At 34.6% G+C, this 15558-nt stretch overlaps 2 protein-coding genes and 1 non-coding gene across 3 annotated transcripts; 1 reads left to right on the top strand and 2 right to left on the bottom strand.

Moving 5' to 3' along the window:
* The first annotated feature begins 13 nt into the window (after nucleotides 1-13).
* On the top strand, nucleotides 14-3412 carry LOC113118350 (ADP-ribosylation factor-like protein 2-binding protein). The gene is made up of 7 exons (XM_026287444.1): nucleotides 14-144; nucleotides 399-468; nucleotides 587-648; nucleotides 941-1047; nucleotides 1159-1244; nucleotides 1946-2042; nucleotides 2301-3412. The coding sequence occupies exons 1-7, from the start codon at nucleotides 123-125 to the stop codon at nucleotides 2367-2369; spliced, it is 513 nt and encodes a 170-aa protein (XP_026143229.1). The 5' UTR covers nucleotides 14-122; the 3' UTR covers nucleotides 2370-3412.
* Nucleotides 3413-4224: 812 nt separating this feature from the next.
* Nucleotides 4225-8554, bottom strand: LOC113118349 (plasmolipin-like). The gene is made up of 5 exons (XM_026287443.1): nucleotides 8493-8554; nucleotides 7822-7990; nucleotides 6238-6411; nucleotides 6045-6158; nucleotides 4225-4541 (listed from the first exon to the last, which is right to left on the bottom strand). Exons 2-5 carry the CDS (start codon nucleotides 7951-7953, stop codon nucleotides 4434-4436), a joined length of 528 nt encoding a protein of 175 aa, XP_026143228.1. The 5' UTR covers nucleotides 7954-7990; nucleotides 8493-8554; the 3' UTR covers nucleotides 4225-4433.
* Nucleotides 8555-8677: 123 nt separating this feature from the next.
* Nucleotides 8678-8760, bottom strand: trnal-cag (transfer RNA leucine (anticodon CAG)). Its single transcript has one exon. It is a non-coding gene; the product is annotated as a tRNA-Leu (tRNA).
* Nucleotides 8761-15558: the final 6798 nt, after the last annotated feature.

The raw sequence follows: 15558 nt of genomic DNA, 5'->3' as shown, positions 1-15558 counted from the left end.
GGAACTCAAAGAGGCGGAACTGAATAAAAGGAACGTATTTTCTACCGAACACATTTCGAACAAGTACGCGTTCTCCCGTTGCCTTGGCAGCAGCGACTTCAGGAAGAACGTTCGGGCGATTAATGATGGATGCTCGAGAGACAGGTAATGAATGTTTTAAAATAATAATACACTTTTGAACTGAAAGCAATCCAATGTATTTTATATGCCACAAATCCAAGCGTCCTGGAGTCTTTAAAGCTCCAGTGGGCCAGCCATGCACTTGCACCTAGCTCACGGAAATCTGCCAGACTAGTTTCAGAATTGGGATGAGATCTGTAACTTGTATTTTCAGGAAATGTAAGTTTTTGTAACATTATTTAAACTTCTCTATTTGAACTTTCTATGCAACCCAAAAGATCTGCTGGGTGGCATTGAGAACATAGTTGAAATGCAGAATTTGGAAGAAGAGGACTTTGCTGTTTCAAAGTAAGTTCTATAACGTTAGTTAGTTTTCTTGAGTGAAAATGCGTGTATATTTCTCAAAATTAAAATGTTTCTTCTTTTATCCATAATACTTTATCTCCATCATACTTTGCCTCTTCAGATCATCAGATGCTTATGCAGAGTTTGACATGGTTATTGGGAACATCGAGGATATTATAATGGGTATTTGTATGTCTATTATTCTATTAAGTCGTTGACCTTTTATGACAACAACGGTTCATCTTTAATATAATCTTTTAGTATTAATTTATAATACATGTGAATATCACATAATCTGTCAAGAACATGTCCTAATTACTTTTGGTGGAAATTGTATTTAATATTGTTGTTTTAATTTAATTTATGCAAAATGGAATTTATATTTCTTTTAGTCCCTTATGGGTTAGGATGAAATGAGACATGTATTCATGAAATTCACTAATCCAAATTATAACACGTACAATTTTGTCCACAGAGGATGAATTCCAACATCTTCAGCAGTCTTTCATGGAGAAATATTACCTTGAGTTTGAGGAGTCTGAGGAGAACAAGCTCAGCTATACACCTATTTTTAATGAATATGTATGTGGAACTTTGCGTTTTGTTTTATCACTGTTTTTTTTTTTTTTTTTTACCCTTGTAGAGATGGAAGTACTGTATTTAAATGTCATTAATTCAATTTTACTATTTCAGATTGAAGTCCTAGAAAAACATCTGGAACAGCAGTTGGTAGAGCGAATTCCTGGATTCCACATGGATGCCTTCACCCATTCACTTAAGTATGCCTGAAGAATTAATCTCTTTTTCTGGGTTCGAGCATAGTGTTCAAGCTTGACCGTATTTCTTTTACACTGGCGCTATCATATGTAATGTAAAAATTGTGTGTGTGTGTATATATATATATATATATATATATATATATATATATATATATGTATGTGTGTGTGTGTGTGTGTGTATATATATATTGTTATAAATTATATATTGTATAAAATATTGTTTATTTTTTATCATTTATATATATATATATATATATATAAAATGATAAAAAATAAACAATATACAGTCCATAGCAATCTAGTGATGAAGTCAGTATAAAACCGGGATTTCCAGTCTTTTAGATGCTTCAAACCCTCAAAAATTATAATCCTCTTATAAGGAGCCACTTCATAAAATTTAAAAGCAGCTATCAATTTTCATGTATGAATACTCTATTTATACTGTGAAAAATAAAAATTATTAAAAATATGTAAAATATTTAGTTTTTTTTTTTCTACTACTATAGTATTATTCTATTTTTATGCATAAAATAATAATTTTAAAAAATCCTGGTCTAAAATGTATTTTGGTATTACACATAATTTACCAGTAGGTGGAGGTATTTACATAAAACAGTATGCATAGACCATTGGAACATTATTCCATGATTGTGACCTAAACTACTTTTCTGACTGTTTATTATTTTTCTTTTTTTAATTAGACAGCACAAAGATGAAGTCTCGGGTGACATACTTGACATGCTGCTCACTTTCACTGACTTTATGGCCTTTAAAGAGATGTTCATTGATTACAGAGCAGTAAGTAAAAAATCTGTTCTTTTCTTTATACTACTTAATATAGATTTCATAATTTTTACTTGGAACATGTTACAGTTCAGAGAAAAGCTGTTCTGCCCAAATGGAAAGAAATTCTTGTCTATAATAAAATAACTTATATATAGGCACATAATCACGTACTACGCTAAAACTTTGGCCTACTTTTCTTCTATCATGAACGGAAGCTATAAACCTGCCATGGACTGTGACAGAGACTTATTTGCTGCCTTCTTTTTGTAGGAAAAGGAGGGCAGAGGATTGGACCTTAGTACTGGACTGGTGGTGAAATCTTTAAATTCTGACCTCTAGCATGGCCTCAATAGGCATTTCATGTAAATGAACTTAGTCAGTCAACACTTATGATTATTCCCATTTAAAAATATTAATATTTATTGAAAATACCTTTCTGTCACATCCCAAAACAACAGCCACGGTTATACTTGACAGAAGGGGATTGGTGTTTAATTTAGGTTAATGTTTAAACGTAACATTAGGGTTATCTGTCAGCTTATCCGTTATGACTCGTCTAACAGTATTCATCTGTCACCAAATCCACTCGGTCTGATCAGCCGTTCTTATCTTGTTGGCCTACAGCACAGCTAAACACTATTGCAGCAAACTGATGTAGAAAGCTGTATCTCAAAGCTGCCATTTTATTGCAAATATACCCAAATAATTCCTTTCACTTGACAATCATTAAGGGCTTTACAATACAAAAGTATTCTACAACGTGCCTGATATGACAACAGATATAAAAGACCATTTTTCCATTTAAAAGACTTCCAAGTCTTTAAGTAAAATATTACATAATTAAAAAGTGTTAATATAGTTACCAGAAGCAATGTAAATAATCGGTTTTCATGCTTTTAATGTGATGCTGAGTATATGTTTTGGATGTCTCTCATATCCTCTGCGTGACAATGAGAAGGAAAGACTCATAAGAGCATCTCAAAACAATACTTAGTTTTGTTGATATATATAAATTTCAACCTCTTACTCCCTTGTTTGGTTAGAGAAATGTGGTGTTCTTACTAGATGAATGTTGTGTTATCATGAACATTTGTTAATTATTTGTATATATATAGACATTTGAGCCTCTGTATGAAAGAAATAAATACAATGGTTTTTCATTATATTTTATCAAAGCAGTTCTATGCTCAAAACAATTACATTCTTAAGCATAACTTTACAATAATGCAAGAACCTCACCACTTAAATACATAGTTTCTCAAGTAATTTAGTGTATCTTAGAAAAATAGTAGACAAAAACACCTGCAAATTAAGAAAACATTTTCATCAATTTGACAACACAAGTACTGCAAATGCTCACAGCACAAATAAAGAAATGCAATGCAAATGAGTCAACTTTTTGTTTATTTTAACATCCTGATCATAGGATAAGCGCTCTCTTTCTCTCTCTCTATATATATATACATATATTAGCCTAAATAAGGACGAAATACACAATTGCTGTAACTGTGAAAGGTTATGTAAGCTGGCTAATTTACTTCTATAACTTCCCCTACAAAAAAATCCATAACCTATGGTTTTACTATTAAAGTTAAAGAATTCATTGATAAAGCATAGAAATGGTTACTAGAGTTAAACTATGGTAGCCATAACTACGGTATGGTAGCCATGCACAAATTAACCATGGATTTACTACACTAACCATAGTTTGGACCAAGGTATTTGTATAACCGTTGTAAAAAAAAACAAAAAAACCTTGGTCCATTTTTACTTTGTTGAGGTAATTTTATTGTGATCTATGATACTTGTGCATTTCTTTGTTTGTGTTGTGAGCATTTGCAGCACATGCTGTCAAACTGATGTATTCTTAGTATGCTGGTGCTTTTTCTATTTGCATGAGTTTGCATGTGCAGCGCATCGAGCTCTTCCAGCCACTGTAAACATGCAATAAAAGCAGTAATATTGCAAAATGTTACTGCAATTTAAAAAAAAGTGTTTCTAGGCACTGATTGACTAGTGGACAAGTGTGCCTACATGCTGCACCCAAGTCAACCTTGTCTGACCTTTCCTGATCCCATCCCAGCATTTTTTTTAAATATAAAATCTTTTGGAATATTATAAATGCATTTACTGTCACTTTTGATCAATTCAATGCGTCCTTGCTGAGTAAAATCATTTGTTTCAATCTTTTAAAAAAAATCTTACTGACCCCACGCCTGATGCACATAAGCATACACACAATGTTCATGTTATTAACCAGCAAGCAACTTTGTTGGGCACCATTATACAGAAGGGTTGTTGGACGTTCCTAAGGAGGATTTTCAGCAGTGCCAAAAAATCTGAGTAATATCTCAAGTCTAAGTCTCCTCACATAGTGACAGAGAATGTTAATCAGAGGATGGTCTACACAGGCACTGTACTCGCCGCTGCATTTTGCCCTTCACCCCTCCAGTCCAAATAGGCTAAGTAGCTGCTAGCTCCGTATAACAGAGTCACCACAATGGCAAAGAACTGAAAGAAAAGAAAAATAATAAAAATTACCAAAAATGTATACAGACCTTACATATAGCACTCATGTATTAGAAGTATGGAGTATTTGTGTGTTTTTATACAATAAACATTAATGGGTTTCAGTGTTGTTTTGGATTCCAATGATATCAAAAACTGTTGAAACAATCTTCAGAATAAAGAAAGTCATACAAATTTGTATTTATGCGTGACTGTCCCTTTAAGAATTTAAGAAAGTAATCCTTAATACAAGTTAAATAAGAGATAAATGATTTCAGGGAATAAAACTGTTTTACAGGAAAGTATATAAACAGCCATTGAGAAGATATGTAGATTTAAAGATGTTGTAAAAACTTCCGTTGACCTTTACAAATGGAGGAGGTATAAACTGTGATTACACTCCTCCACTGAAAGCATTACAGGTTAGTCATGTGCTTGCCACACAATGTCATGTGGACTCTGGCCGATGTGGTTTTTAACCTGTTAACTGTCACTCACGTTTTTGAAGATAGACATGAATGTGCATGATACAAACCTTAAATTTTATATTTCATGACTGAAAACATTTTGTAACATGATTTTGATGTACCATTTACATGGTAAAACAATGTCAGATTTTAAAATGGGTTTTGAAGGATGAATTTTGAGATTTTATGTTTTCAAGTGATATATAACTTCTGATGATTTCTAAAATGTGAAAGAGAAAAAGGCAACGAGGAAGTCTTTTTTTTAAACAAAGGTCAAAGCTCCTTTTGTAATGTAGATTTCTGAGGGTGCACTCTTGTCATAAATTCATCTATTACTTTTCCTACATAATTTTTAACAAAAAATATTGTTAAAATATATATTTGGGAGTCTTAGACCTTTCCAACGATATATAGTTTGTCAAGATTAGATTAGATTTGATTGTAATATAGTATAGTCAACGTAGGCGTCCCGTATACGGGACGGGGTGACATTTAACAGGTTAAAGCCCTATAAAACACACATAGCACTCTACAACCTTGCTTTTGAACTTATCTGACAGTTTCACACTGTAACCATCTACTAAAAGCCTTTTTTTTTAATCTACAGAATTGTATTAAGTATTTTAGTAAGTGATGAATAACACTTTAACCAGACAACTGAAGGTAATGCTTCATTTAGATGTTTCTGGCTTAAAACATATTTATTATATATTATTTTTATTTTTAAGAAAGTCCTATCTACAATAACATTACAAATTTGGACCCAGTAAGATTTCTTCATGTTTTTGAAAGATTTCTTTAGAAACAATGGCACCTCTTCCCAACTTCAATGGTTTAAATATTTGTAAGGCAGTAACAGAGTGTTGCTAACATCTGAATCACCTGATCTGGGTGGGCAGTGACACCATGCTGTTTTCAGCGTGTTTCACAGATAAGCCTGACTTTACTTTAGAAATGAGGTCGGATGGACACACCTCGTTCAGCTCATAGCATTTGTGAATGTGTGTGTAGAGTGTGTTCAAGACGTGTTTTCACTTACTGCAGAAGCTCCCAGATGACCATGCCAGATATCCGTCTGGGCTGGGACAGATGCTGCATCAGCCAAAAAGGCAGTTACGTATAGAACAGATGCGACCACATAGAACACCATGAGCTACAAGGAGGAAAGGAAGACAGGGTTGCAAACCTGATTTAACTGACAAAGTCACAAATAAGAGGAGTAAGTGTCTCACCACTAAAGGCCAGGGCACTGAGGGTAGACTCTGATAAAACCTCAACAACAGCACAACAAACAGGGCAATGCTCAGGAGCCACAGCGTCATGCTGACAATCATCACCCAAACATAAGCAGAATTTGAAGTGAAGATGGTGCTGGCGATCAGCGACCACACCAGTAATCCAACAAACTAGACAGAAGATGCAGATGATTATTTAAGCATCAATGACAAAATATAGCTAAAATTCTGTTAACATTTGCTCAACCTCATGTCATTTTAAATCTGTACGACTTTATTCCTCTCTTTTGCATAACCTGAAAGAAGATATTATGAAAGGACCCACAGTGTTGGACCCCACTGATTTTCTTTGCATGGACAAAAAACACAAGAGACATTTTCCAAAATTTATTTTTTGTGCCACGGAAAGAAAAGTTATACAAATTTGGAAGGATTTATTTTTGGATAAATCAATCCTTCAATTCAAGAAAATCCTTATATATAATTTATTACATTTTTTTGTGTATTATCACTGAGGCTTTTCTTAACGTCAGGGTGTCATAATTAATTTAGATGATATTTGAGCTTGTGCGATTACATACATGCTCTGAAACACATGAGGTTTAAAATGAAAGGTGACATTAGTGCGAATCATCCTGGTAGTCCTAACCTACCAAAGACATTTAGCATGCAAAACTGTCAACAACTCATGTTATTTTTAGCACCATGTAGCACCAGTACTGATGTATGTCCTGCAAAAAAAAAAATTTAAGTTACCAAAGATTTTTTTTTTTAATATACACAAACAGATGATAACACTGGCATCCTTTATACAATGAATAACAAAAGTTCATGATTTCAGGCTGTGTGTCTGACACAAGACTTGCTCCACAAAACAAAGACTAAAACGGATACATATCAGGCCAAATATTCACTAAAATTCAATATTACATTGATATTTACTGACTTGACAAGGATTACATAATTTATTTGTATTGAGGGAAGTGTTTTATTATGGTTATTGACCCAATGACCAGTGAGATATGAATAAAATAAACATCATAAAACTAATGTTTGCTGTAGAGTGTAATCAGTAATTTATATTATGGGTGAGTAAGTTATTTTTCTGTACACTTTGTTCTGATTATTGCATGTTCATACCTGAATAAGTATAAGTAACATAGGCTTGTGGTTTACCTACATTTTCTTCTATGTTGGCTCAGTGTAGGTGCACACTTTATGCATGGTATGAGCGCTACATCTACCTCTATGCAAACCCTGTACAAGCATGCAACCTTGTGCATAACATCCTTGTTGCATGAAAAATAGTAACCACAATTAATAGTACATGCCAAACCTGGTTAGTTTCATTTTATCAACCAATACCTATAGTCTGGGTTTTTCTTAAATACTGGATATCTGGCATTTTCTTTTTCTTTTTTGAAGAAACTCAAAAGAAAGGTGGGTGTGAGAGAATTATGAAGGGAGAAATAAATCATTTTCATCAAGCTACAAAATATAGGCAAGGCAAGGCAAACACTTCTGATAAATATACAACATATGCCAAAGCATGGAAAGTGCAATATCGTTTTTTCAACTCACAATCTCAGCTATAAGTAGGATACCAGGAATACTTCTGATGAAGTCCATGTCTGCCATTAGTGTGCTTCCATAACTTCTGTGAGGTTCACTGGATCTGGTCTGAGTGTTGACTTTCCCAGGAAAATCCGCCATTTCTTCTCAGTATAACGTTGATTACATAAAAATGTCACTTTGAAAAAAAAAAAAAAAAAGGTAAATAATATAGCACAGTGGAGATGCACCAGTACAGGTAATGCAGGAGCGGTCACAAAAGTTTCTGTTTCTCTTTCACACCCTCCCTCTCTCTTTATCTCTCTCTCGTTCTCTCTCTCTCTCACACTCTACATCTTTGCACAACTATAATGTATTTACAGTGAGATAATGTTAGGCGGATACAGTGTATCTAAGTAATAAATAACGTCAGTAAGAATAATAAAGTGACAACCCTATACCTTCCTCTTGTAAAAAAAAAAAAAAAAAAGGAAAAAAAACCTTAACAGCAAGACGGGAAAACAAAAGAAGTCAAAATTGCATTTACTCTTATTTTTATTTATTTATTTACATTGCACTCCTTGCTTTGAATCACTCACATTCTAAAATAATAATAATAATAATAATTATTATTATTATTATTATTATTATTAAATATAAAATAAAGATTCATTCATCAACGTCTTACATCTTTCACTTACCTTCACAACAGTCATTTTCGTACTGTAGTTGCTGACCACTTGTCTAAAGTGACCTGAAGTAAATCTTTCGTGTCATGTATTATCCCTAGTTTTGTTGTTTCGGTACTTTACTCTCCATGAGGTATGAAACAGCCTTTGATCTTTAGGTCGGCTGTTCACCTACTGGCGAAAAAAAAAAGCATTGTTGTCAGAAGTGGGATTCGAACCCACGCCTCCAGAGGAGACTGCGACCTGAACGCAGCGCCTTAGACCGCTCGGCCATCCTGACACATAGAACTCACTGTGATGTTTTGCCCTCTAGTGGTGTGAATGCACTTTTCTCATTCACATTTACTTTTTTCTTAAATTAACAGACAAAAACAGCAATGCATACAATTCATATGATATAATGCAACACATAATATCATTATATGATATATTTTTTCCCTGAGACATATAGCATGGCCATTTCTATAACACAAAATGGAAAACACATTGTGGGATTCCGTAAAGCTAGGATAAAAACTTAAGTATTCCTAAACCTATGAGCAGTGAATGAAATGAACCTTTCTTTTTAAAGGTGACATTGTTTTTTTTCTTATATTGATTTCCGGGGCTATTGATTTAACTTTATAAGGGAGTTTTCTAAGCCTTTTACATTAATTTAATATGTATTTAATTACTCCATGCTAATTGCTAAATCTATTAATTTAATTAGAATAAAAAGACATTATACCAGGGCTTGACGCTTACTTTCTCCCAAGGAGCACATGTGCAAGTTGAAAAATTTAGAAGAGCATTGTATTTTAGCTTTATATACGTATATAAATAAGTTTAAATAAACAAAGTAAACTAAATATTAAGTTTAAACGAACAAAAGAACAATAGGTAACACTTTACAATAAGGCCACATTTGTTAACATTAGTTAAAGCAGGTTAACATTAATTGACAATGTGCAATAGCTAATTGTTGCAGTAGTTAATATTCTTTGTTAACGTTGATTAATAAAAATACAACTATGTATTGTTAATGTTAGCTCCATTGAATAGTAGTAGCAGACACAACTTTTTATTGTTGGAATTAACATGAACTAAGATTAATAAATGCAGTCATTGTTATTTCAAGTTAACTTTAATAGAATCTGTTAAGTGTGTGGCATGCAGGGTGTGTCAATGTTTAACATTGAAACATTGACACACCCTGCATGCCAAAGTATGTACAATTCACCTTAAATAGTATTGAAAATGACTAATATCATATAGAATTTAGGATGGATTCTATGCACATTGGGATACAGGCACAGTTCAGAATTGTAGCGCAGCTGCGGTGTTTAGTTACGGCAGCGTTAGCGGCGCCCTCTAGTGACGAGTGTGTGTTTTCATTTAGCACTTCTTCACTCGCTCCATGTTTCTTTCTACTCATCTGTGCTCATTTAAATTAAATCGTTGCCTTATTAAAGTTCAGTAATCATATGAGGCTGTATCGCTGTTTTTCCATAAATACATTTTAGAATTTAATAAGTTAGTAGTAGGCTAACTGTGCAAGGCTGTTTAGGACATTGTATTTGCACTCATGTTCCTAAATAGATTTACACTTTGCACACATCTATTTTTAGTCGCAAATGTGAGTGAAATGCTGGCATTCTTGAGCCCTGTATAGCAATCAAATAAAACGAGTATCAACAAAAAACATTGTTGCAGCATTGGTAAACAAGCTGCACCTGAAGTGGCATTTAGATTATTTACACAGACTGATGATGCATGAACAATTTACTCTGCAGTTACAACTGAATAGTTATGAGTTTATTTTTTTTATAATACTTTATATGTGAAACTAAAACCACCAGTAGAGGGCGGTAAGTCACTGTCTTAGATAGTTCTCCCAAAAATTAAAACTTGCTGTTCATTTCCTCACCTCAGTCATCCTATATCTGATTTTTTTCTTCAGTAGAACAGTTAATAAAATGTTTAGGTGAAACCGGGGTCCTTGGTGATTTATAAAAGGCAGGTCAGCTTCCGACACAAAATTAATTAAAGGGGTCATATGATGCGATTTCAATTTAATTTCCTTTTTCTTTGGAATGTTACAAGCTCTTGGTGCATAGAGAACATCTGTAAAGTTGCAAAGTCTAAAGTCTCAAATCCAAAGAGATATTCTTTATCAAAGTTAAGACTCTGCCAAGCCCCCCCAAAACGGCTCATGTGGGAAGATTTGCATAATGTCGCCAAATGTTCACACAAAGAAAGGCGCTGTGGTTTCAGTAACCACAGTTAGTGTTGAAAAAGCCATGTCAGGGAGATGCTGTGTGTATCTAGAAGAAAGCAAAAGCAAAAGCACTTTATTTGCCCTTCTGAAAGTAGATGCATTTAGGAATCTTAAAGATTACTTACAGAACAGCAAAGTGTTTTATGGAGGACCGTTTCGTAAACCTAGGAGAGGAGGTTATTCTGGTTTTGCAACGACAATCTGGTGCTGCTTAATCATATATTGCATTTGTTTTGTTATTAGTTTAAGTGTTTTCTATTGAATGTTTAAATGCCGAGTTTTGCGCATCGTGTGTGTGTGTGTGTGTGAGTGAGAGCGAGAGCTAGAGAGAGAGAGATAGGGTCACACAGTGGAGTCAGCTGTCTTAACCATCCGTGGCTTTTGTACTGCAAACACAGTAGGGCTGGGATAAACAATTATTTTTTAAACGATTAATCTAGCGATTATTTTTTTCGATGCATCGATTAATCTAACGATTAATTTTTTCAGACCGATTCGATTTCAATTATCTCCCCATTAATTGACTACTAACAATTTATACATGTTGATTTACATATCTGAATGAAAAAAAAACATGAATTCCTTAACATTGCAATATATGTTTATTTCTCTTACAAAATAAAAGACTGACTAAGAATGCATTACTTTGCACTTGTATAGAGATAGCATTCAATAAAACCTTGAAGCCTTGAAAACACATATCTTACTGAAACAAGCTTACTGAACACATAGGGCCTAGTTTACTGAAAAAAAGTTCTTCTTTCAGATGAAAATAACAACAACTTGATGTCTAGCATTCAATAAAAAGGTCACCCAAAATACTTGTTTAGAGCAATTAAAAGAATACAGTAACCAGTGTAAACTTGAGGGCTTTAAGCTAATACAGAGAGGGCTTTTCCAAAAAAAAAGAAAAAAAATTTACCGTGGGAGCCAGCAGCCTGTCATGGAGAAAAAAAAAATCTCCGAATGCTCCACGTGAAACTTTGGCGTTCCGCCCTTTTTCTATCGTGTCTAATGATTTTGGTTAATATGCACGAGAGAGAGAGAGAGAGAGAGAGAGAGAGAGAGAGAGAGAGAGAGAGATTGAGAGAGAGAGAGAGAGACAGCGCTCGTGTAGTTTGAAGACTGTGAGTGCGCGAGCGCGCGTGAAACTTTGGTGTTTCGCCCTTTTTCTATCGTGTTTAATGATTTTGATTAATATGCACAAGGGAGAGAGAGAGCAAAAAGCGCTCGTGTTGTTTGAAGACTGTGAGTGTGCGCGCGCAGCCGGGGCTCTCTCTCGTACGCGCCCTGTCAAGGCAGTCATTCTATTCTACATCACTCACCGATCAAATAAGGCTTTGACAGCCGCCAAAAAAATTCAGAAAATGCAGAAAAACCCCTGGATTGGTTTATATAATGTTGGACAGAATGATGATCCGGCCATCGCGTATATTCAGCGCACATAAGGTAAACGTTTTGCAAACACAGAACAGTAACAATCTTTCATAATCATAATCAGACATTAGTTTAACCTCATATTAGTTTAACCTCATATACAACATATTATTCATGCATTTGACTTCTAGGTTTGTATAATAAACTGCTCAAGCAAGAGGCAACACATTTAAAAACAACAATTAGCCTACTTTTCTTGTTAGGTTATCGCAAATGTTTAAAATCAAAACACCACTGACAGAAACAGTCGACTCTCGTGCCTTTTGCATTTAAAACCTTATTACAAGCACGGGTTTTAATGAACTTTGTTCTTCTGCTCGAAGAAAATCGAATCGAAATCGTGATTTGAGACGTTGCGATTTGCTAATCGCAAAAGCCTGCGGTGTGGACGCGATATTACTGTTCCAGAGCATATGCATGACTGTCAGCCTTGAGTGACAGTCTTACTAACCAATAGAGTAAGAGCACCTCCGTTCTCCCCAATCAGCTCTGCTCTGCAACCCCAGAAAGCAGGAGAGACAGAGTAGGATTAAGTCGTCAGCTTTTCAAGGTCAGGTCAATAGTTAGGAAAATTAAAACTAAAGAAAAACGTTATGTAACTTAGCTGGTTCTGTCAACAGACACTAGACACTACTTCCTACTTGTCATGTGGTTTCTAAATCAGTAAAGGCGGTCACAAAGGGTAACTAACATCATTGACAGGCAACTGCACTGCCCCGTGTCACTGTTTAGAATGGGAATTTTCTCATAATTTACAAGTACGTTAGTTGGAAACAGAGATATTGCTAGTAATCAGCTGGATAAATTATAAAACACTAGCCTAGTGGTTTTTGGATATTTTACTGCAAATATCTTACAAATAGTACCTTTAATACCAGTGGCTCCTGACTAGGCCCATCTATCCAGTCTTACAAAACGAAACGATTGGTCTGTGAATGAAAGTGAACATTATTTACAATATTACCTGTAATCAAAAGCCTCAGGTAAACCCGAAGTAACTGACACTAAAAGATGCAACAACAAAAAAACCTGTCATCATGTTAACTTACCCTCGTGCTGTTCCAAACCTGTATGAGTTTCTTCTGTTGATCACAAATTAAGCCTTTCTGAAGAATATTGGTAACAAAACCGTTTACTGTAACCATTTACTCCCACTGTATTGATTTGGGAAAAAAAATGATTTAAATGACTGGATGGCTAAATTTCGCTGATGCTGGGCTGTGAAATTATTTCCAAGCAAAATGGAGCATCATCAAGGCTGAAACCAAATATCTGGTAACTTAACCAGATCTTGAACATTTGAACGTTATAAAATAAATAGAACGGTGAAGGAAAAGATAGGATTCTAGCACGGAATTAATCATTTTGAATTATTTGCAAATAATATTTTAAATATGCACAAGTTCACTCTTATTTGTATCTTTAATATGTCGAAAACGCAAAACGTTTCATGCCACATTCAGTGTGGATCACGTAACGTAAATTTGATCATATTTTCAGTTCAAAAACGCCATATTTGAGGAAAACATCTAACGTTAACAGGTAACTTAACAGTTTTTTTACCTTTACTCGCTGACTGTCGGTCGATATATGTTAGTCGATTATCAAATATTAAATGTTTAGCTAAGTGACTTCCATCTCGCTAAAGACGTCAAAAACTATGGACGCTTTATAAATGCCCCCCCAATAAAAAATAAACATAAAAATGAATAAATAAAAACGCCCAAAACTGGGGCTGTTCGATTACGAAATATTTAGAATATTGAGTCCGAGTTCGATTCCTGGTTCTGGGTTCTCACTGTTATTTTCGAATCTTTTTCAAATCTATTTTATTTAGATTGAAGGAAACTAATCTCACCATGATGACTAAATTGTACTTTTGTCTGCCGACTCTCGATTCCCAACGCCTCGGAATCCCATATTTGAGGGTAAAAGTAAAGTAGTTTGCTACTCGCTGGATATTACTGTTGGTCGATGAACGTTTCTGTCATAAAAGGTTGTCAAATATTAAATGTGTGGCAATTTTCATCTTACCTCAGCAACGATGTTAACCACTGACGCTTTAACAGTTACTGGAATTCGCGCGCTCTCCTTCTGATCTATCCAATAGTAAACCCCGCCTACTTTGATCTGATTGGCCATCTTTATCATTTTGACACTGATAAGCGGGAATCCGATGCTGGAGGTAGTTGTGCCAGGTCGTTGTTTTAACTGTTGCAGTAGATGTTTATCGGAAGGCTAGACATAGTGAAAACCATCCAGTTGGAGCAGAGCTGCTGACACCTTTTTTTACGCCCCTGGCCTATGTTTGCTGAACCCCTTCTAGACCTTCCTCTCCCTTTACTCCCTTTTATTTTAATTCATATAGAAAATGCCTTTAAAGGGTTAGTTCACCCAATAATCAAAATTATGTAATTAATAACTCACCCTCATGTCCTTCCAAACCAGTGAGACCTCCATTTATCTTCGGAACACAGAAAACATACCAGTGGTATGTTTTTAATGTGTATGACAAAATCTCTTTGATGATAAATCAATGAGAAAGTAATGTGAAATTCAGCAAAATCTGTGCTTGTATCTGTATGTGTCTCTCCCCCATCACAATATATGCTTTCTATTTAATAATCTTACTCAAACAGCAGTAGTATCAGATGCTAAAGGTCTTAGTGAAATATTCCTGGCAATACTTCTGATTATTTTGTTTTATTCTGGGCAGATTGGTAAGAAATGCTTCGGGTTGTTAAAATAAATATGGAAGTGGACTCCTGACTTTTGGTTGGACCGTGTTATTTTGATTGGTCCCCTATCAAATCTCTTTGTGAGGTCTAAACTTTATAGCCTCAGCATTGAAATTGATGAAGAAAGCAGATGTAACATTCACTTTAGATGTGTTATTGTTGTCAATTATAATTTTTATTCTTTATGCAAGGAACAGAGTTTTAATACTTTGACAACATAATCAATAAGTTATACCCTTGCAACCAAAAACTATTAAATTTTACATGCTTTATTTTATTCCTTCCTTATCAATAAACTTTTACCAAAGATACACTGATATGTTTCTTAATTTTATGACTAAATTTGTTTGATAAATCAATGCAAAAGCAATGTGAAATTCAAAAAATGTTGTGCTCGTTTCTGTGCGTCGGCATTTTTTTCCTGAAAACGACCTATTCCAGGCAGCATTCCTCATCTTAGTGTCACACACATGCACAAATATTTTGTTCTATATGTAGATGTGGTGGTGTTGATTCTCACCATATAAGCAAGACAGACACCCTTTTGTGTGCCTGCGTGGACAAAAAGAACTGTAGTAATGTCACAGCATGGTGAGAATCCACTGCTGGAGAGATCATTGTTCTTCCAGACAATACTGCAGACACA

Source organism: Carassius auratus, chromosome 18 (genome assembly GCF_003368295.1).
Source record: "Carassius auratus strain Wakin chromosome 18, ASM336829v1, whole genome shotgun sequence".
Lineage (NCBI taxonomy): Eukaryota > Metazoa > Chordata > Actinopteri > Cypriniformes > Cyprinidae > Carassius > Carassius auratus.
Note: the sequence above shows the minus strand (reverse complement) of the source record. Positions and strands in the feature narration are given on the sequence as shown.

Coding starts and splice junctions, on each gene's coding strand:
- LOC113118350 (XM_026287444.1), top strand. CDS start 123: ATGATGGATGCTCGAGAGACAG. Junction 1,245..1,945: donor GCCTTCACCCATTCACTTAA/GTATGCCTGAAG, acceptor TTTTTTAATTAG/ACAGCACAAAGATGAAGTCT. Junction 2,043..2,300: donor TGTTCATTGATTACAGAGCA/GTAAGTAAAAAA, acceptor TTCTTTTTGTAG/GAAAAGGAGGGCAGAGGATT.
- LOC113118349 (XM_026287443.1), bottom strand. CDS start 7,953: ATGGCGGATTTTCCTGGGAAAGTCAACACTCAGACCAGATCCAGTGAA. Junction 6,159..6,237: donor CAGTGCCCTGGCCTTTAGTG/GTGAGACACTTA, acceptor TCCTCCTTGTAG/CTCATGGTGTTCTATGTGGT. Junction 4,542..6,044: donor GTCATCTGGGAGCTTCTGCA/GTAAGTGAAAAC, acceptor CTTTTCTTTCAG/TTCTTTGCCATTGTGGTGAC.